This window comes from Mirounga angustirostris, unplaced genomic scaffold, assembly GCF_029215605.1.
Source record: "Mirounga angustirostris isolate CCGP_5_RB_7025 unplaced genomic scaffold, mMirAng1.0.hap1 SCAF_1, whole genome shotgun sequence".
In the NCBI taxonomy this organism is placed as follows: Eukaryota; Metazoa; Chordata; class Mammalia; order Carnivora; family Phocidae; genus Mirounga; species Mirounga angustirostris.
The window spans coordinates 569850-591862 of NW_026991709.1; the positions used below are offsets into that span (position 1 = coordinate 569850).

The window sequence follows — 22013 nt, forward strand, 5'->3', positions numbered from 1 at the left end:
GAGCATTGCACAACAGTGCGATGCCTGTTATGTCGTGTGGTTTGCCAGTAGCTGACACCTTTATGATAATAGCTTCCTGATACATCAGTTTTATGGTTTTTAATCCTATGCAGCGTTCACTAAACTTGGTCCCAGCTACTGTAGAAGTTCAGTACTGGGCATTTCAGGTCAGTTGGTTTTATTTTATATTCAGGTTTTCCTCAGTTTTTGATTATAAGTTCTAATTTTGTTCTTTATAGGGGTTTGTATAGTACAGGTGTTAACTGGTTCCCTGAGAGATTTTTTTTTAAATTTTATTTTGTTTTTATTGAAGTAGAGCTGATACACAATGTTAACATTAACTTCAGGTGTACAGCATAATGATTCCATAAGTCTGTATGTTACAGTGTGCTCACCACAGTATATTTACTGTCACTATACAACGCTGTTACAAAAGCATTGACTCTGTTCTCTGTTTTGCACCCTTTATCCCCGTTATTCATTCCATGACTGGGAGCTCGTAACTCCCACTCTCCTCCATTTTGCCCTGCCTCCACTCCCTCCCCTCTGGCAGCCATCACCTGAGAGATTCTTGTTTAGTGAGAACCTGTTTCCTCATTAGCTTTAAGCCTACATAAATAGATTTTAGGTATTAGTGGTATTAGTGTATGTGTTCAGATAAACCCAGATGTGTATCTTATTTGCTTGGAATATAGCAGTGCAGGGCAGAAAGTGTGGGCTTCTGGGGTTGATCGCTGCTGCTCTGGCCAGCTCTTTGAGCCTCATTGTGGTGCCTTCTGTAATGTGGTCATGACTCTGCTCCAAGGTCTCATGAGGGCTAGCTGGGCTGCACGCTCAGATGGGGGCTCAGTGAGAATCCACTCTCCTGTGTGTCCTGACGTGGCCTACTGTGCCCAGACCTCTCCTCTTCCTAAGAAGGTCCCCTTTGTGCCACACTCTGCTCATGTGCGAGTGATACTCTAGTCCATGTTCCCTCTTCAAATTGGAACTTCTTCAAATTGTAGTTTGGTTATAGGGTTTTTGTTTATTTTGTTTTTCCATTTTATTTTATTTTATTTATTTATTTATTTGTTTATTATTTATTTATTTATTTATTTATTTAAGTAAACTCTGTACCCAGTGTGAGGCTCTAACTCATGACCCTGAGATCAAGAGTCCCATGCTCTTCTGACTGAGCCAGCCAGGCGCCCATGTTTTTCCATTTTAATACTATTTATTTTATTTTCTAAATGTAAAAGTAATACATGTATGAAGTTTAGAAATATAAGGAAATATAGAGGAAGCATAAAGATAATAAGAGCCATTTATTCTCTCACCATTTAGGGGTAACAGTCATGTCTTGGTTCATGTTCTTCCCTTTTTTCCTATGACCATAAAGTCAGATTTCACCAATTGGACAATTGGTTGTTCCTCTTGCCTTTATTCTTAAGTCTTTTAATCAAAGCAATACTTGCATGTAGTTAAAAAGTCAGGTAACATCTCATGATTTATAATGAGACATAGCAGCCCTTTCCCCTCTCGTAGCCCCTATTCCTAGGGCTTGATTTCTGTTGTGTTTCCAAATCGCATGCTTATGTTGCTCTTTCTCAACTTCTCTACTTGAGATGTTCTTCACTGACTTCCCATTAAAATATATCTTTTGCTGTACAACAAATTACCCCCAAACTTAGCAGCTTAAAATAGCAAACATTTATTATCTCATAGCTTCTGTGGGTCAGAAGTGCAGGTTGTGGTTTAGTTGGGTCCTCTAGCTCAGGGTTTCTCACAAGGTGGAAATCAAGATGTAAGCCAAAGCTCTGGTCTCATCTGAAAGCTTGACTGAGGGAAGATCCACTTCAAAGCTCACTCTCATGGTTGTTGGCAGGATTACTTCCTTGCAGGCTGTGGCTGGGGCCTCTCCATAGGGCAGCTTATAACATCAGCTGGGCAAGATGGCAGTCTGTCTGTAACCTAATTACAGAAGTGACATCCCGTCACTTTTGTCTGATTCTGTCTGTTAAAAGTGAGTCAGGGCAGGGGATCGTGCAAGGGCGTGGGCACTAGAAGGTGGGATTGTGGGAGTGTCTTCATGGCTGCACCCCATGCTAGGTGAGGAGTGAAGTCTTACATCATGGTCCTACCCAGCCTTCCCCAGTTCCCAGGGTGGCTACATCATCACTTCATCCTACCTCAGTGAGTGGGGTCACATTTTGATGGCTGTGTGACTGCTATTTGCCCCAGAACCAGCAAGTGTTCTGTGACTACATTTCTTTTTTTTTTGCAAGTAACAGTTGCCTTATTTTCTCACTTAATGTAGTTTTCTCTGTATCTTTCATTATTTTTTACCCAAATATGCCACCATGTTGGCTATATACATCTTAGTAGGGGTTTCCAGATGCTCTGTCACTTCACCTTATCCCTTCACCTTTGAGAAAGTGCCATCCTCTTGCTCCCCTCTGGGCTGACCTTGTGTCCCAGGGTGTGGCTGCCACTCTGGTCTCCATACAGTAGCATGGTCCTGCTCCTTCCCCTGCTGACTCTGACCTTGGGCAAGTTACTTGCGTATGAATGAGTACTCTTAGGAGCCCTCTTTTTTTTTTTTTTTTTAATATTTTATATTGTTTATTTGTATAACACCAACAGGGTCTCTGCTCTCTGAGCTTTCCTGATTTTCATTTTGTTCATTTCCTCCCCTTCCCCAATTTTTGCTTTGTTTCTTTGTTTGTTTCGGTTTTTAATTAATCTCGGACTGGCTTGTACCTCCTGGAGAGAAAGCCTCTCTCCTTCAGAAGTCACGCTGCATTCCTCATCCATTCACTCAGGTATGCATTTCACAAGTATTTGTTGAGTGACTTCTCTGTCTCAAGCATTATTCCAAGTGCTGGGCATATAGCAGACAGCAACACAAATCCCCGTTCTCAGGAGCTAATGTCCCAGTGGGAAAAGGAAGCTGTGTGTGTGGGGGGGGGGAGTATTAAGCACGCCTCCTCCCTGGTTGATAATCCAAATTATGACTGTCATTCTCCCCTTTCCCGCTCCTGCTGGCTTATATCTATTTTATTTTATTTTACTTTATGTTATGTTATTTATGTATTTATTTCATCATGACAATTGCACTCCTTAACCCCCATCACCTATTTCACCCATCTCTCCTCTGGTGACCATCAGTTGGTTCTCTGTGGTTAAGTCTGTTTCTTGGTTTGTCTCTTTCTTTTTTTTTTTTCTTTGCTCATTTGTTTTGTTTTGTAAATTCCACATGTGAGTGAGATCTTATGATCCCTCTTTTACCTAAGAACAAACTGAGGCTCCGAGAAGTTAGAATAAATTGCCCCAGGCCACACAGCTACCACATGGTGGCACCACACACAGGTGCCCTTGTGGGTCAAGTGAGTTAATACCTGTAGAGCTCTTAGGACCACACCTGCCTCCTACCAAGTGCTTATTTGGTCCTGCCATTGACAGCAGCAGCTGTGTTTTTTCTTGGTTTAGTTTCCTGTTTGGTGGGGTTCATGTTCCAGTTTCTTCCAAAGAAAGGATCTGTGGGAATAGAATTTCCTTATTCCTTGACTCTCTGAACATGTGTTTACCCTCATATTTGCTTTATGGTTTATCGAGGTTTGTAGAAGTGTGAGTTGGTTTTTCCTTCCAGTTTTGCTCCATGGTCACCTGGCATCCAGAGTTGCTGCTGAGATGTCTAAGGTGATTCCTGTTCTTTTCTCTGTGGCCTGGTTTTGTTTTTCTCTAGAAGCCTGCTCTCTGTCCCTGGGGTTCTGAAAGTCCCCTTGGGTATGCCTGGTGCTGACTTCTGTGCTCACTCTGCTGGGCTTGGCAGGTCCTTGTGGGCTGGAGATGACTGTTCCACTTGTGGGATGTTCTTGCATCTCACTGCCACCTGTTTTCCTTCTCTTTTTTTCTGTTCTCTCTTGAACTCCTATGAAACAGGTGTTGGATCTCATCAATTAATCCTCTGAACTTCTTATCCTTCCTACTCTATTTTCTGTCTTGTTTTTAAATAGTGTGCTCTGGGAGATTCATTGACTTTATATTCCACATGTTCTGTTGAGTTTTTTATTCTATACATATCATTTCATTTCCTTGTTCTTATCCTTATTTGACTTTATCATGTCATCTTGTGACTATTTTTGGATGCATCGTCAGAGGAAATCAGGATTTTTGAGGTCTGAGTTTTCTTATGTCCCATGCATTATCTGTTTCCTTTGGATTTCCTTTTCTCTGTTATTCTAGTCTCCCCTTTTATGTTGGAGGCTCTCCTCAGACACCTTATCTGAGGCTGCCCATACCTGAATGGGCCCTAAAAGGCTGGTCATAAGCTCTGTGTTTGGGGGGGTAGAGGGTAACTGAATAGCAAGGCCACCTTTTTTGGGGGATACCCCCAAATGTCAGGACCTGGTATCTCTTGCATTGTTTGGTTTCTTTGGAAAGGATTCATCTTGTTTCTTCCTCTTGGGACAAGTAGGGAGTGGCTAATGCTGAGTCCCCTCCACTATGCCTGCATCCTCTCAGGATAGGATGCCTGCCCAGGGGGCAGGATGCACTTCGAGGCTGCCTGCAGGGGGCTGGATGACCTGTAGGGCCACTGCTGTGTGTGTGACTTGTCCATGTGGTCCGGAACCTCACCTCTGGCTCTTGGTGCCACTGGGTCTGAGTGCTTAGGGCTTTTGCAGGCTCAGCTGGTCTGGTTCCTTCCATACCAATATCTCTAGCCCTTCAGGACTAGCTTCCTCTGCTTCCTTAATCCGGTGGTTGTTCCCATCTGCATGATGCTTTCTAGAAACTGATCAGAATCCCTTGGCTACTGCTGGTTTGCCTTTACCCCCTTCTGTTGTTCTGGGCGTACCTGGTTGGTTTGTTTTTTGGGCTTACCTGTTTTTATACCTGTTTAAGGGTAATTGTTCAGATTAAAGTAACATCTTCAAGCACAGTTCTACCTAGAGGCTGAATTATCTGTTGACCTGGCTATTTCTTGCACTAATGTACAGTCTCCTGGAGGGAGGGCAGCCCAGAGAGCAGTGAGCATTTGGTCGCACTTGCTCTGGGGCTCACAGTCTCTGCTGATTTGTCCTCTGGTGTGTCCCTCCTGATGGTCTAGATGTTGTTCCAGGTGGCTCACGGTGCCCTTAGCGACTGTGCCCTTGACGCCGTGGAGACACAGAAGGAGCTCCTGGGAGCCAGTGGGCTCATGCTGCTGCTTCCCCCCAAAGTGGAGAGCGAGGACATGGCGGAGGAGGACGTGTACTGGCTGTCTGCGTTGCTACAGATCAAGCAGCTCCTTCAGGCCAAGCCCTTCCAGCCTGCGCTTCCACTTGTGGTCCTTGTACCTAGCCCAGGAGGGGACGCCATGGAGAAGGAAGTGGAAGATGGTTTGTGAAGGCAACTTCGCTGATGAACCCACATGTTTCATAAATGGGTCGAGCCCCTGGTCTGAGGAAGTGTTGGCAGTGTGGTGTAGAGGGTCAAGGGACAGTGGTGACTAGGAGCAGGGCTGGGTGGGGTCAGTGCAGTGAGATGTGTTTGTCTGCACACTGAGAGCAGAAGATAGGTGACCTCCATTTGTTTCTGTCAAAGGTCTGATGCTGCAGGATTTGGTTTCAGCTAAGCTGATTTCAGATTATACCGTTATTGAGATCCCTGACTCCGTTAATGATTTACAAGGTACAACTAAGGTAAGTCTTCATCATTTTTAAAGGCCCAGTAAGACACTTCAGTTGTCCCCTTTTGTTCTGTCTTAATAAATGTACAAATAATACATTATATGTTAAAAAAAAAAGAAGATAGCAGGAAGGGAAAAATGAAGGGGGGGAAATCGGAGGGAGAGATGAACCATGAGAGACTATGGACTCTGAGAAACAAACCGAGGGTTTTAGAGGGGAGGGGGGTGGGGGGATGGGTTAGCCCGGTGATGGGTATTAAGGAGGGCACGTACTGCATGGAGCACTGGGTGTTATATGAAAACAATGGATCATGGATCACCACATCAAAAACTAATGATGTACTGTATGGTGACTAACATAACATAATAAAAAAAAAGTAAGTGTAAGGTATATATTACTGCTTGGATTTTTTAAAAAATTAATTTATTTTATGTAAATTCAGTGAACGTATAACGTATTATATTATTGGTTTCCGAGTAGGTTGTCAGTGATTCATCAGTCTTATAAAGTACCTGGTGCATATTACATCACATGCCCTCCTTAATGCCCATCACCCAGTTACCCCCTCCCCCCACCCCTCCCCCCTCCAACAACCCCCGTTTGTTTTCTATGCTTAAGAGTGTCTTACGGTTTGTCTCCCTCTCTGATTTTGTCTTGTTTTTATTTTTCCTCTCTTCTATGATCTTCTGTTTTGTTTCTTAAACTCCACATGTCACTGCTTGGGTTTTTAACTTTATGTTTTGTCAGGCAGCTTTCAAAAAATATAAGCAGAAATCAAAATAAAAGATAAAATCTGCCCCACAGTCTTGCTGTCTACAACCAATTAAATTGTTTATGTAAATTTCTTTAGAGGTTTTGTTGTAACAGTTCCATTTAGGGAAAGAAGTGCTGGGAATTACAGTGAAAGTAACTGCAGGAAGGAAGACGTAAGGGTGTGAGAGCATGTGGGTGTGCGCTGAGACGTTAGGCCTAAGCATGGGGAGACATGGCTTCCCTTTCTGTGCATGGTGAAGACGATGTTCAGGACTGGTTTCCCTCGGGCCAGAGCACTTTCAGGGGTGATCCTGCAGGCTGCATTCCTCGGGGTAGGATGGGACCCGGAGCCCCTCCCTGGGAGGCTTAGGAGGCCGAACTCAACTACAGTGGAAGTTTCTGCCTGCTTCCTGGTGTGGTTGGCAAGGTGGTGCTCGCCGTGGCACCTGCTGTGGGAGGAGCACCTTCAGGAAGCTCTTTCTGGAAAACAGGGTGAATTGTTTAACCAAGTCTCTTCTGACTGTCTTTGTGTCTCAGGTTTCACAGGCCGTGCAGTGGCTGGTCTCCCACTGCCCCTGTTCCCTTGACCTTTGCTGCCAGACCCTCGTTCAGTATGTGGAAGATGGGGTTGGTCGTGAGTTTAGTGGCCGGTTTTTCCATGACAGAAGAGAGAGGCGGCAGGGCGGCCTGGCCTCGCAGGAGCCTGGAGCCATCATCGAGCTGTTCAACAGTGTGCTGAACTTCCTCGCCTCCCTGGTGTCCTCTGAACAGCTGTGCGACCTGTCCTGGCCTGTCGCTGAGTTTGCTGAGGCGGGGGGCAGCTGCCTGCTTCCTCACCTTCACTGGAACGCCCCGGAGCACCTGGCCTGGCTGAGGCAGGCTGTGCTCAGCTTCCAGCTTCCCCAGATGGACCTTCCACCCCTGGGGGGTGCGTGCTCATGCTGAGGGGTCCTGGCTGGGGAGGAATGTGGGGCAGCCAAGCCTCCTGTTCTCTTTCTTACTGTACTGACAGTCTGGCAGGTATTGGGCACTAGCGTGAGGTTTGTGTATCCTCCTTCCCCGTTCCCACACCGTACCTGCTTGCACCTGCCTTTCGGTTCAGGGGTCAGATAGGGCTGGGGCTCTCTGTATGGGGGGGCTGTTGGCTCTTTACCACCAATAGAGGAGTCTGTGGGTGTCTGCACAGCCCAAGGAAGAAGGTGGTGAGTGATGTCGGGAGGAATGCTTAACCCAAGGCCTGTGGTTTTTGAATTGACAGCAGGTTCTGTCCTGCCTTTGCCACAGGGTGTGGGGGCAAAGAGCATGGGGACCAGGTAGCCCTGCCCATGCTGCTGGCTCTGCTGGGGCCATGCCACACAGTGCCGCTTTACCACCAGTGTTGCTTCTTTGTCAAAGAAGCTTCTGTTCTGTGACTCTGGTTGTGTCCAGGTGAGGCTGTTCTGATGAGACGTTATAGGTCCCCTGGGCTGGGCAGGGAGGTTGTCCCTCCCCTTGCTGACAATGGCAGGAGGAAATGAGGCTGTTTGCTACTTACGTGGCAGGACCACTCTCCTTTGGGCCTTGTGGAACAGAGGCCTCAGGTGCCCTTCTGAACTCCGGGGTGTGGTCTTCAGTAGGTCCAGCCGATGCTTGTTACTGAAGAAACCCAAAGGGAAGGGAACCACACAGCATAAATCCTCTGTGCTGTGAGCTAGTGCAGGGTTCCCCAAGAGAAGCCCAGACTTCCTCTACCAGAGCCACCTGGTTGCTGGTTAAAATACAGATTTCTGGTGCAACCACAGGCCTGGATAGTCAGAGCCTCTAAGGTGGACTCTTTGTTGTGTATGTTGTCCAGGGTGCCTGCACCTCTTACTGGGACATAGGGAAGGAGATGTTCTTCCCTCCCTCAGCAGCTGTGGTTCTGTTATTTTCAAATTCAAAAGCAAACTTCTCAAATACACAGTTGTCTTTTTCTAAGAAAATGCAGTGAGAACATTTTGTGTAGTATATGCCTATGCTTTGGCCAAACCTTGTAACTGAGGAGGTGCTTTCTCTCCAGCGCCCTGGCTCCCTGTGTGCTCCATGGTCGTCCAGTATGCCTCCCAGATCCCCAGCTCTCGCCAGACGCAGCCTGTTCTCCAGTCCCAGGTGGAAAACCTGCTCTGCAGAACCTACCGCAGGTGGAAGAGCAAAAGCCATTCCCTGGGCCAGGGGACAGGGCCCTCAGTTGCTGAGATCCCATGGGACGATGTCATTGCTTTGTGCATCAACCACAAGCTGAGGGACTGGACGCCCCCCAGGCTTCCCGTCACATCAGGTAGTTAGTACTCGGTGCTGTGTGGTCACCTCAGTGACTTCCAGGTGACTGTAAATATTGGGAGGAGCTAGGAATGTTCCAGGAGAACCTAGACCTACCTCCCTGAAATGGGCCCTTAGGCTGGCTCTAAGTTAGATTTTGGTGACTCTGAGTAGTTATACTGGCCATGCCACAGTCTAGACATGAGCCTGTCTGAACCTTAAATGACCCATGGACATTGGGGCATATTTGGGGCATGGGAGTAACATAATTGTGTGACTTTAATTAATCAGTAGGACTTGTCAAATCGGTGTATTTAAGCAGATTTCAAGCAGTCACTTGTTGCTCTTTTGATATTCTTTTCTCATTTGTTTTTTGTATTGTCTTTTCAGAGGCTCTGAGTGAAGATGGTCAGATATGTGTATATTTTTTTAAAAACCATTTGAAAAAATATGATGTTCCTTTGTCATGGGAACAAGCCAGAATGCAGACACATAAGGAGCTACATCTGAGTCAGGAGCGGTGAGATCTGTGTCCATTATATATTTCTGTCCCAACAACCAGCAGAGCAAACTGACTTATTCTTCTCCAGAGTACATGGAACATGAATGTTCTACACACAGATTCTAGCCCACTGTGTGTATGTTCTGAAAAGTACTCGAGGAACAGATCATTCTCATGCAAGCATGTTATTTATCAGATAGGCCTGACCCTGAAATCATAACATAGCCAGGAGAGTGTAGACAAAAGAAAGCTGACATCTCATCTGACTTACAAACCTGGTTTAAAAGTACTGAATAAAACGTGTTAGCACATATAATCTTTTAGTACATCAAAAAATTCACAGTAGGCTTTATTCCAGGATAAATCATGTCAACAGAAATCGACTCATGTAATTCGCTATCATAGCATAAAAACAGTGATCATTTCAGTAAGTTATTTAAATGCTTTTCTTAAAGTTTATACCCTTCCACCCCAATTTATACTCATTCCTAAATTTCTTATCAAACTTGGGTAAAAAAATTCCTTAGCTTGATAAGGCTTTCTACCATAAAACTACCAAAAAAAAAAAAAAAAAAACTTCTTGCTAAGACATTAGAAACACGTCAGAACCAGTCTGAGCTGCCCCTGACGTCACTTGTTCACTGTTGTCCTGGAAATGCTGCCCAGTTCAGGGACACAGATAAGATGGCGTAAATATTAAAAGGTAGGAGGAACTGCCATTTCCACACAGTAAAACTGTCAGTTCGGGAAAATCAGTAGTTATGTCCTTAGAAGTTAAACGTCCTTCAGAGTTCAGCAAGGTGATCAGACAGATGGGCCTGCAGCGTACAAAAATTGTCATTCACAGCAGCAACAAACCCTTAACATATGGACATAAACTTACCCAGGAAAGGCCTTAAACCCCTGTGAAGGGGACTCTCGGGGCCCTGAAGGTGCAAAGAAAACCTGAATAAATGAGGGACGGGCTAGCTCTGTTGATGGGAAAATGCAGTGCTATGAAGATGTCAGTTCTCAAACGTAAAGTCAGGGCATTTCTAATCAAAAACCCAAAAGGATTTATACCCCTGGTCTTGACAGGTTAATTCTGAAATTCATCAGTATGAGAAAATGTGTAGCAGTTACTGAGAAAATTTTGAATTAAAAAAACAAGGAGGGTCTACTGTGCCTGATAGCAGAACGTACAGTAAAGTTACAGCAGACTAATCAGATCAGGGAATCCAGAAACAACCACACGTGACGAAGCACCATGCCGACCAGTGAGAAGAGGATAGCCGTTGGCATCTGTTTGGAGAAAACAGTAGATACTCTTTCTTCCACTGTTTGTGAATATTACTTACACATGGATTTAAGAGCTAAATGTCAAAATAAGAACCTTGCCAATATTAGGGGAAAATAGAGACCTTGTTGATAACCCTGGGATGGGAAACCAAACTCGGAGGAGAGAAGCTCCGAGCACCGAGCTGCCCAGGAGAGAAGGGAAGCCTCTTCCATAAGGCAGAAGACCCTGTGCCCAAGCCTGACCCCAAGGGAAGCCAGAAATAGGCAAGGTCTGGGGCTCTGTGTCTACACCCACACTCCTGATGCTGGAGGAACCCCTTCTCCCTCTTTCCTGACCATAACCATTTCAAAACATGTACTTACAGTTTGGGGATAAAGTCTTTTCATCCTGCAAACAAGTTTCCGGCTCCGTTACTACACACGCACCGGAAAGGGAAGAGGAATGTGGAGCATGGCCCAGAGGGGCGGGTTCCCAGCACCCAAGATCTGATGTGCGGAGCCTCTGCCCAGGAGCTCCTGGCCCAGTGTCTGTCCCAGAGTCTGCTGCTGGAGAAAGAGGAGAGCAAGAGGTGAAGTCCATTCCCTTCTGTTTATTGTATCCTTTAGGCTTCTTCGTGCTGGATTAGTAAGGATCCCAGTGATGTGACTTTGTTTAAAAAAGGCCAGTCAGACGTGTAAAGTGTAAGCTCTTTGAAGGCAGAGGCAGGGCCTTAGTATGTCTTAAACTGTTTCTTATTTGAAAGCCATTTCACTTATTGTTCATTATTGAGAGTCAGTCCTAAGTTTTCTGGTGGGAAGAAAGTGTGGCTGGCTCCTGGAGTGTCTTCAGTGGATAGTGCTGAATGTCTGGCTGGCACCAGCTCTCTGCCCTCGGCAAGCCTGAGGGTGCCGTTGCATCGTCCCACACTGTAGACCCTCCTCTGTATCTCCCACCACCATGTTATGGTTTCACTAAGTGAACCAGGAAGAAGGCACTTTACAAAGTGGTCCGTACCCAGCCCCCACCCCCAGCAGCCTCCCTGGGTCTAGCTTATCACCAAGGGTAGCCCCTCCCCTTGGCTGGGATTCCATCTCCCACCCACTCAGGACACTCCAGTGAGCGTCCCTCTCTGTTGTGTCCCCTCCCCCCCCCCCCCCCAGCACCCAGACTGGGGACCATCCCTGAGTTTCTGCTCCCTTGACTGTAAACTCCTCAAACAGTGTGGTTCTCTTTTCTCAGTCTCTCCTGACCCCCTCTCTACGCGCATGTCTGCTCTGGTCAGGGTCACTGCAGCCTGCACAAAGCTGAACTGACCATGAACCCCAGTCCCCGGCAGTGTTCCATACCTTTGTTCTCTCCCTCCTGACTCCCAGGAGGCCCTGAGTCCCTTTCCTGCCCAGCTGGCAACTCCCCCTAGGACTCTCCTGGTTCTTCCTCATCCCTGTGCACTCCTACCTATCTTTTGTGTCATCTGCATCCCCACTCCCCAGTGAAAGCATCCGGTTCATGAATTTTAAAATAACATCAATATTCTGACAACTCCAAATTTATATCTCAACCCCTGAGTTCTCTGAAGTCCAGATTTGAATATCCAACTGGTTTCTTGAAGTCTTCATTAGTCATTTATAGGTTGCGTGATAGCCATCTCAATGCTAACATCCCAAATCTAATTCCCAATTTTCCCCCAGTCAGCTCCTCCTTCGATGGTTTTCTCAGTTGATGGGGCTTTGTCCTTCCAGCTGCCCTGGCCAAATGTCTTGGAATTATCCCTCCACATCCAGTTCATCCATAAATCCTATTCTATTAAAAATATATTCAGAATTGGACCATTTTTTGCAGTGGGCCGTGGTATAGTCTTGGCAGACCCATTGTGAGCCTTTCAAGTGTTACTCCTTTGCTTATAACCTTCCAGTGGCTTCTTCTCCAATTAAAGGCAGAGTCTTTATGAAGTGGGCAGGCCCTACATGCTCTGCATCCCATTTCCTTTCTGACCTCTCTGCTCCTTCAGCATGCCAGGCAGCACACAGCCAGGCCTTTGTGTTTGCTGCTCCTTTTGCCTGAACTCCTTAGCCACCTTCCTGATATACCGTGGCTCACCTTGCACTCTACGTCCAGTCTCTGCTCAAATGTCTGCTTCTCAGGGAGGCCCTCCTTACTCGTCCCCCGAACCTTCTGGTCGTATCTCTGCTTTGTCTTTCTCACCTTCAGACCACATTTCCCTTACCTTGTGTTCCTGTCTTTCTCCCCTCAGTAAAGTATAAGCTGCTTACAGCCAGACCTTGTGTGTTTTCTTTCAGTGCTATAACCCTGGTACCTAGAATGGTGCCTAGTGTTTGGTGGGGGCTTGATAAATATGTGTTGGAAGAGTGAATGAATGTGTCATGATTTCCAAAGTAGATTTTCCTAGGTCCGTCTCATTTAAGCAGTTGGATCAGATTGTTTTTCTTGAAAAGACTAGTGTATGGAGTGAACAGCTCTGAAGTGTGTTAGGTGACAGTGGGGTATTACTTTGAGTTAATTTTAACTATAACCATCAATCCATATATTTGGATAATCCATTAAGAGATAAGAATTACCAGGGCGCCTGGATGGCACAGTTGGCTAGCCATCTGATTTTTTTTTTTTTTTTAACATTTTACTTATTTATTTGACAGAGAGAGAGAGACACAGCGAGAGAGGGAACATAAGCAGGGGGAGTGGGAGAGGGAGAAGCAGGCTTCCTGCTGAGCAGGGAGCCCGATGCGGGGCTCGGTTCCAGGACCTAGCCATCTGATTCTTGATTTTAGCTTGGGTCATGATCTCAGGGTTGTGGGACTGAGCCCTACATTGGGCTCTGTGCTCATTGCGGAGTCGCCTTGGGATTCTCTCTCCTCCCTCTGCCCCTCCCGCTTACGTGTTCTCTCTCTAAAATAAATAAATAAATCTTAAAAAAAGAAAAGAGAGGTAAGAATTACTTATAAACACCAAAATAAGGGTGCCTGGGTGGCTCAGTCGGTTAGGTGGCTGCCTTTGGCTTGGGTCATGATCCCCGGGTCCTGGGATCAAGCCCCACATTGGGCTCCCTGCTTGGTGGGGAGCCTGCTTCTCCCTCTCCCTGCTCTGCCTGCCGTTCCCCTGCTTGTGCTCTCTCTCTCTCTGTCAAATGAATAAATAAAACATTTAAAAAAAAAACCCACACACCAAAATAAGCCAGAGAAAATAAACCAAATGAGAGAATTATGAGTAATATTAAGTAACATGCAAAAGCAGTTTTTGAATAAATGCCACCTTTTCCATTAAATCTAATTTGGGCTTATAAATTAAAGAGAAGATTAAAATTTTTAAGAGTATGATTCTACTTCTCAGTTGATGTCATAACTTTGTTCTATCCTTAGTAAAAAGCAAAGCTTTAAAAAATTAGAAGTAGGAGCACTTAGCTGGCTCAGTCGGTGAAACATGTGATTCTTGATCTTGGGGTTGTAAGTTAAAGTCCCATGTTAGTTGTAGAGATTACTTAAAATCTTTAAAAAAATTAAAAATATATACAGGAGAATCAAGTGAATGATCGTTAAATGTTTTCTTCCTCATTCTCAAATGCTTTAGGTTTGAAGATCAGCTTCAGCAGTGGTTGTCTGCAGACTCAGGAGTGTTTACGGATTCAATGTCCCTTCCCCTCTACCTTCCTCAGACTCTGGTGTCTCTGCCTCAAACTATTGAACCTGTGATGAAGACAGTGACCGCTACTAGCCCTCAGGTGGGAGGAGAGTACATTTGGCATTTGAATTAGAATTCAAGACTGAGAGAATGGCTGGGAAAAGTAATGTCTCCATTCATCCTATGGTGTTGTGATGACCAATAAATTATCAGGTTAAATAAGATATTTTCCTAAGCTTAATCTGTCAGTGTTATAGAGGCCCAACTAATTCCGTGTTTCTACTTGTCAAATGAAGGGAGAGTGGAATTAAAATACGCTTAAGAACCGAACAAAACCCGTAACTGTGCTGGCACGCAGTGAGGGCACTGAGCAGAATAACAAAGGGGATGACAGTGGCTTCTGTTGGTGCACATCATGTCCAAGCCTTGGCATCACCCTGAGCTTCCTTTCTGGGATTAACCTTCCCTGAGGAAAATTAATGAATGAAGATAAGATCACAGATGTCAGGGGCTCACCCAGGATTGTGCAGCTGCTCTGTGGCCGAGCTGCTTTTCAAAGCCACACTTGACTGGCTCCAAAGTTCAAGGTCTTTCTACCTCACCATCCTCCTTCAGTGGTATAAGAAGCAAAAATAGTTTTCATCATAGATACATAATGCTGGACAGGTGGAAGGTCTGCTCCTGGACTGGCTTTAGGAAGCCCTTCAATAGGGGAGAAAAGCAAATGAAGATGACATACTGTTTACATTTATCAGCTTGGCAGATACCTCAAAATAGTTACACACTTTGACTTAACCATTTTGCCCTAAAGAAACTACTATATGTAACAAAAATTAATGTTTTTTTGTTCGTTTGCTTGTTTTTTGTTCACTGTAGTGTTAATCATACTGCATAAAAAATGGAAACTGGATATCCAAAGATAGGGGTCTGGCTGCTATTCCAGGTCATATGATGGAATAGCTCATAGCCCTCCACAGTGATATTTTATAAAAATAATTGACACTAAAAGTTGCTGATGATACAATCTGAAGGAAACATTCCATGTGCAGGTGATACCAGCTGTATATGTATATGCTAGAAGAGGCTGGAAGGATGTAGGATAGGTGCCAAGAGGTGTGTTTGTTGAGCCCAGTAGGCCCCAGATGAAGTTTCTAACATGAGCCAGATCTGCTGCCCTTAAAGAGAGTATATTTGGGTTCCTGGATATCCCAAAACTATTTTTAGGTTCTTTTTTATTTAAATAGAATGAAAGGACAGGGGAGCAGCTGCAGTTGTCAGCGGCAACAGGCACATCTATGAGCGAACGGCTAAAGCACCTGGAAAGGCTGATGCGGAGTTCAAGGGAGGAGGAGGTTGCCTCTGAGCTCCATCTCTCTGCACTGCTGGACATGGTGGACATTTGAGCTCCTGGACATGAGAGAGGGAAGGTCTCCAGAAGATTTTTGCTTTTACTCAAAATAATGTTATTCTCAGATGCTTGATGCACTGTTGGGAATGTGATTATTAATCATGCAAATAAACATTTGAATGTCTACTGAGGCCTTTTCTAGTTTTCAGAATGAAAGGCTCTTTTCTCCTGGGTAGTGTCTTTGATATTCTTATGTTTCATCTCCTCAGACTGTCACCCATCAACATACGCTCTGAGGGAGTTTGCAGCTTACATTTCTGTGTGTGTCATTCGCTGTCACAGCAAAGTTGCAGTCACTGATGTGCCAGACATCACTAATTCAGGGACGAATAAAGCACAGGAACTGTGCTTGCAGGCCCACCTCGCTCACATCTGAGAGAGCCAACTGTGTATGTACCTAGGAATCTGAGGATGTGCTTGGGGCATGTCCCTGCACTGGAAGCAGGGGGAGACGAGAGGATTAGGTGGAGGAGAGAGCAGGATTCCTGGAGAGAAGTGCAGGGTGTAGCTGGGGAGAATGGGATGTAGCTGAGAGGATATGATGAAAACCTGGAGGTGCCAGCTTGGAAGTGCTGCCAAGTGAGGACATAGGCCAGACCACAGAGACCCTTGCTGCCTTATTCTGAGTGCTATGGGAATCCACTGTTGGAGGAAAGTGGTTTGGTCACATATTCTTTTTATTTTTTTGAAATAGCGATCGAGAGAGCAGGAGCAGGGGAGTAGAGGGAGAGGTAGAAGAAGGCTCCCCGCTGATCAGGAAGCCCGATGCGGGGCTCCATCCCAGGACCCCGGGATCATGACCTGAGCTGAAGGCAGACGCTTACCTGACTGAGCCACCCAGGTGCCGCCACAAACTCTTTTAAAAATGGCATATGGGGATGGTCAGCAAGACAAGGAAGGGATCTTGAAAGGGGTGCTGTAGCCATCTAGGTGAAAAAGGAAGGGTATAATCCTGAGTTTGCTAGCAGTTAGTTTGAAAGACGGATAAATCTGAGCCATCTACAGAGAGGCCTTGTTTTTACATTTACTTGTTTTTCTGTGTTCTTAATACTTTACCCAAAACTTTCTGCCTTAAGTGTAAAGCTCTTCTAACACTATCATGTGCATCAGTTAATGTGCTAGTTCTACTTTCTTATGGAGATAACCCACTGGGAAACACCCATTTTTCTGCCACAGCATAGACATTTCCTGGATTCTCAGTTCTGTATTTTCCTCTTCCTTTTCTTGCTTTCTCATTTTGGTGGAGCCCGTTTTCTAGCAGCTTTCTGAGCTTGCAGATCTTGTCTTTACTTCTACCCTTAATGGAAATGGAATTTTAGGTTGGTAATCATTCCCCTGTGTTTTTGTTTTTTGTTGCTGGAAGTTTTACAAATCATCTCTGCCCGTGGTGTTCTTAAATTTCTCAACAACATGCTTGATGCATTGGTCTCCCTCCCGTTACTCACCCAAATTGTGCTGAGCACGTAGTAGTGCTTTTTCCCCTAGTGTTACTGCTGTGTGACCAACTACCCCAAACATACATAGTAGCTTAAATTTGGGAAGGATTTGGCTGGGCAGTTTCCTCTTGGGATTTTTCATATAGTTGCAGTCAGGTATTAGCAGGGTGCTGCAGTCACCGGAGGGCTTGACTAGGTTGGATGTCCAAGACAAGTTCATTCACATGGCTGGCAGGTGATGTTGCACTGTCGGCTGGGGGGACAGCTGGGGCTTTCAACCTGAGTGGCCAGTATGTGACCTCACTATGTGGCTTGACTTACTCATAGCCAGGTGGCCTCAGGGTAGTGAAACTTCTTACATGGAATCTCAGGGCTCCAAGTGCAAGGGCCCTAGTGAGCAAAATGCAAGCCCAGCTTTGGAACTCCTGCGGGCTAACTTTCATAGCACTATATTATATTACAAACATGTGGTTAGAGATGCAAGGGATGGGACACAGATACCATTTATCAATGGGGATGAGTGTTAAGATCATATTGTATAAGAGCATGTGAGATGGGAGATGTTGCAGGAATCTTTTGTTTTAGAGAGAGAGAGAAGATGCCGAGCAGGCTCCACGCCCAGCGCAGAGCCTATTGCAGGGCTCGATTTCACAACCCTGAGATCATGACCTAGGCTAAAATCAAGAGTTGGATGCTCAACTAGTCAACTAAGCCACCAGGGCACCCCAGCAGGAATCTTTGGAAAACAATCTGCCATGCTTTTTCAGTCTGGAAAATTATTCAACTATGCTGGAGGTTTTGGAAATTATTTAATATATTCTTCACCTCCACTGTTTCCCTTTGGAACTCCTAATATTTAGATGTTTGACAACCTGGATTGATCCTCTAATTTTTTTTTTTTTTTAAAGATTTTATTTATTTGAGAGAGAGTGAGAGAGAGCACAGGCTGGGGGGGGGGGGGCGGGGTGGGGAGGCAGAGGGAGAAGACTCCCTGCGAGTGGGAAGCCTGATGCGGGGCTCGATCCTAGGACCTTGGATCATGACCTGAGCTGAAGGCAGACACTTAACTGACTGAGCCACCCACGTGCCCCGATCCTCTAATTTTCTTCTCTCCTTTATTTTTTCTATCTTTATTTTTTAATCTCCTACCCTAAAACTTCCCTATTTTATCTTCCTATTTTAGTGACTTTTAAAATCTGTTGCCGTATTTTTTATTCCTGAGTCTTTTTTCTTAATGTTTCTTATTTATTGAATCCTGTCCACTTGTTTATTCAGTATATATTTTTGGAATGTTTACTCTGTGCTAGGCATTATTCCAGGCGCTGGGGATATGGCAACAAACAAATTTCAGCCCTCACAGGGCTTGTATTTTAGTGGGGAGATATGGAATAAACAAGATAAGTAGGCAAATTGTTTGGTATGCTAATTGGTGGTAAGCAATGAGGAAAATAAGGGAGGGAAAGAGTGTCAGATGGTTCTTGTTTCATGGGTACAACATCCTACCTCTGTGAGGACATGTTTTTGTCAAAATCCTTTTCCACACCTTGTACCATCTCCATTTCTCAAAATTTCCTTTTTTGGTGTGTTTTGTTGTCTTTCTTCATAGAGGCTTTCCTCAAATGTCTAGCTCATGTTCATGATGGGGCTCTGAGGAGCCTGTTGGAAGCTCTGTGTCGAGGGTTACAGCCTGCCAGCTGATAGGCTCCTCCACTTACCCACTGGGTCTCAGATGCCAATGTTTGCAGGTCTTTTGGGGGCCATTTGCTCCAGAGAAATCCTCTTCTTACTGCCCAAAGCTGTATGGCTGAGTGGGAGAAGCAGGACTGGGCTCCTCCACGAGTGTAAGGCTTTTACTCATACCCCATTTTCAGTGGCCCTCAGCTGTGTCTGGTTCCTGAGTTCACACCTGCTCTGACTCAATTGTTAGATGTGACAAGACAACTTACTGGTGACTGATAAGAGCAATCTTAGGAAATGTGAAGAGAAAAGGCTGGTGGCAGAGTTTTCTTTTTTCTTTTTTTAGGCGAAGGGATCTATCATCCTACTGCTTATTCAAAGGTCTTCCATTTTCCGCACCTTCCTTGGGTTTGTTTGCAAGAATGGTCTCTTTTCTTGATGGCTTCACCCCAATATATGGGTTTCAGCTTTCCTCTGGCTTGCTAAGTTGGTTATCTCTCCTTACATCACAACCTCTAGAATTTTGTTGATCTCTTAGTTTCCTGGTACCTCCTCTCCCGTTCTTAAACTGTTGAGTTTTTATGATTATATTTTATTTATTTATTTATTTTGAAGATTTTATTTATTTGACAGAGACACAGTGAGAGAGAGGGAACACAAGCAGGGGGAGTGGGAGAGAGAGAAGCAGGCTTCCCGCTGAGCAGGGAGCCCGATGTGGGGCTTGATGCGGGGCTCGATCCCAGGACCCCGGGATCATGACCTGAGCCGAAGGCAGCCGCTTAACGACAGCCACCCAGGCGCCCCTTTTATTACTTTATGTAAGTAGAGCTTGGATGGGAAATGGAAGCCAATGCCTGTGCTCAGTCTGACATGTTTAACTGGAAATTTGCCCCTTAAAAAACCCCAAACTCTGCCACCAGTGTTTTGTCTTCACATTTCCTAAGATTCTTCTTATCAGTCACCAATAAGTTGTCCCGCCACATGTAATCATCAATTCTCAGACCTCATTTTACAATCCCTTCAAAACCTCTGCACAGACCACCGCGTCTTCACTTGGCTCCCCTGACTCCGCATTCCTCTGGTTTTTCTCCCGTTTCTCTTGCCACACCTCTTCTGAACTGGAAGGTATTGGTGCCACAGGGCTCATCCTGAAAATCTTTTCTTTGGAATACTCCTTCTCTAGTTCTTGTCCAATCTTACGTTTTCAAACATGACCTAAAAATAGGTAACTCTTAGATTCCTCTCTACCCTTGTCCTCTCCCGAGCACCAGGCCGCTCCAACGCACCTACTTGCACGTCTGATGACCATCTCTGTCGTGAAGTATCCCCAGTCTAAGCTGAAATCTTCCCCAACACCGTCTCTACTTTTGTAAGCGACACCATCCTGTGCCCAGTCGTTCGTGCCCCAAACCTCAGGGCCTTTCGTATCCAGTTCACTGAACGAGCTGGCATTGGTAGGGAGCACGGTTTGCTCCCGTGACGGTCTAGAAACTCTATCTGTGATTCTCAGACGGATTTTTAGTTTTTTCCTTTGCAAGATACTAAAGACCCCAATTGCTACTTTGCTCACAGAAAGCCCGGTACAGTAAAACACCGGAAGTCGAACGGGCTCCAGCGGGAGCCTCGTTCCTCCCCGGGCTTTGCCAGACCCAGGGTGTGAGGGGTCCACGTGGGCCGGGCCCCGGTTCCCACCTAGTTCGCCGAGTTCGGAGACCCCTTCCCGCGCTTCCCGCTCGCAGGGAAGCACGGACTGGTGCATCTGGGGGCGGCCGGGGCCAAGCGCGCTCGGCTGCTCCGAGGACGCCTTGCGCGGCCCGCGGCCCGCGGCCCGGCGGGCGTCCTCTCGGGCACGCTCGCTGCGCGGCGCGCGGGGGCAGCTCTGCGGCCGGAGCCCGCGAGAGCCGCCCGGCTTCGCGCGGGGTCAGCGCTGCGCCCTGACGGCACGTGTCCGGCGTGTCCGCGCAGGGCTGGCCGCTGACGCCGTCCCGCTGCTGGGCGGCCGCCTGCGGCTCCTGAGCGGGGGCGGGGAGCGGCAGGCGGCCCTCACTGACCATCCACCACCGGCGTTGCGTGACGCGGGAGGGGCGGGCGCAGCACACTCGCCGGAGCCCGCGCAGCCCGCGGGCCCCCGGCCCCAGTGCCCCCGCGTCCGTGTGGGCGCCGCTTCCCGCGCCCGGGTCCCCTTCAGGCCCGGCCTCTGTGTCCGCCTGTCCCTCTTCCGGCGCGGCCAGGACCGCTCGCGCTCCAGCTGTCCTGGGCCCCCAAACTCCGGCACCCCGCGAGCGGCGGAGACTGTCCCCGAGCGGCCCTCCCCGCCCCGCGGCCGCGGGGCTCGGCCTCCCGAGGAGCCTCTCCCGCCGGCTTCCCCGCAGGCCCGCGCCGCCGGCCCTCCTCCTCCTCCGAAGAGGCTTCCCCCTCACTGCCCAGCAGCGCCCCCAGCGGCAGGCTGCCGTCTTCGCCTCGCGCGCTCACCTCCGGCCACCCGGCCTCCGCCAGGGCACGAGCTCGCCCCGCCCGAGCCTCCCGCCCACAGCGCCCCTGCCCGCCGGCGCCGGGCGCCGGGCGCGCGGCCGGCCGCCTCCGCGCGTCGCCTTCCGTCGCGCCGGGGCCGACGCGGGCTCCCGGCGGGACTGCAGGCCCCGCCCCGGCCCCGCCCCGGCCCCGCCCCCGCCCGTTCCTCGCCCCCGCCCGGCCCCGCCCCGCTCAGGCCCCGCCCCGGCCCCGCCCTCACCGCGCCGGGCCGTCCGGCTGTCGGCCACTGAGGCGGCCGAGCGCGCCCTGGGCCCACCTTCGCGGCGTTCTGATTGGCCGCAGGAGCATCGGCCCACCGCGCCCCGCGGCGTCCGCCGAGGCGAGCGAGCGAGCGAGCGAGCGAGCGAGCGGGCGGGCCCCCGGGTGTGGGGCCAGAGCCGCGAGCCCCGAGCCCCGAGCCCCGAGCCCCGAGCCGCGGCGCGGGCGGCGGCGGCGGCCGCGCGGTAGCTAGCGGTCATGACGGAGGGCACGTGAGTCCCCGCGCCCCGGGACCCCCGGGAAGGGAGGGCGCGTCGGGGCGCCCGGAGCTCGTCCTCTGAGCTGCGCGCGACGGCGCCTGCCCGTGGGCTGCAGGGAGGGAGCGCGGCGGGCGCGGGGCCGGCGGGGCCGGCGGGGCCGGCGGCTCAGCCGAGCGCCGTCGCTCCCTCGCTCCCTCGCCCCCAGGTGCCTGCGTCGCCGAGGGGGCCCCTGCAAGACGGAGCCCGCCACCGAGCTCAGCCGCTGGCGCCTGCGCAGCGAGCGGGGCCGGCAGACGTGGACGTACCTGGCGGGCGAGGCGGACCCCGGCCGCGGGCCGACGGCGCTGGAGGCGCACTCCCTGGGCCTGGACCCCGTACGTGCGGCGCGGGGCCCGGCGCGGGCGCCGAGGGCGGCGGGGGGCTCGCGT

The 22013-nt window shown here is 48.4% G+C and overlaps 2 protein-coding genes across 11 annotated transcripts in view; both read left to right on the forward strand.

The window, feature by feature from the left end:
* The window catches only part of MCM3AP (minichromosome maintenance complex component 3 associated protein), a 51637-nt gene extending 36029 nt beyond the window's left edge, over nt 1-15608 (forward strand). For 2 of the 3 annotated variants that reach the window (XM_064577662.1, XM_064577665.1), the window contains 8 exons: nt 5090-5360; nt 5566-5663; nt 6942-7332; nt 8443-8700; nt 9072-9201; nt 10827-11030; nt 14024-14174; nt 15319-15608. In XM_064577662.1, coding sequence (XP_064433732.1) covers nt 5090-5360; nt 5566-5663; nt 6942-7332; nt 8443-8700; nt 9072-9201; nt 10827-11030; nt 14024-14174; nt 15319-15477 — 1662 coding nt within the window. In that variant the 3' untranslated portion in view covers nt 15478-15608. The remainder of the gene's footprint in view (nt 1-5089; nt 5361-5565; nt 5664-6941; nt 7333-8442; nt 8701-9071; nt 9202-10826; nt 11031-14023; nt 14175-15318) is intronic. The other variant, XM_064577663.1, reaches the window with a different exon arrangement.
* A 5834-nt stretch (nt 15609-21442) lies between these two features.
* LSS (lanosterol synthase) overlaps nt 21443-22013 on the forward strand; it is a 46444-nt gene continuing 45873 nt past the window's right edge. For 5 of the 8 annotated variants that reach the window (XM_054504055.2, XM_064577736.1, XM_045902315.3 and 2 more), the window contains exons 1-2: nt 21444-21597; nt 21791-21959. In XM_054504055.2, coding sequence (XP_054360030.1) covers nt 21584-21597; nt 21791-21959 — 183 coding nt within the window. In that variant the 5' untranslated portion in view covers nt 21444-21583. Of the gene's footprint in view, nt 21598-21790; nt 21960-22013 lie in introns of all 8 variants that reach the window. The other 3 variants (XM_045902317.3, XM_064577751.1, XM_064577755.1) reach the window with 3 other exon arrangements.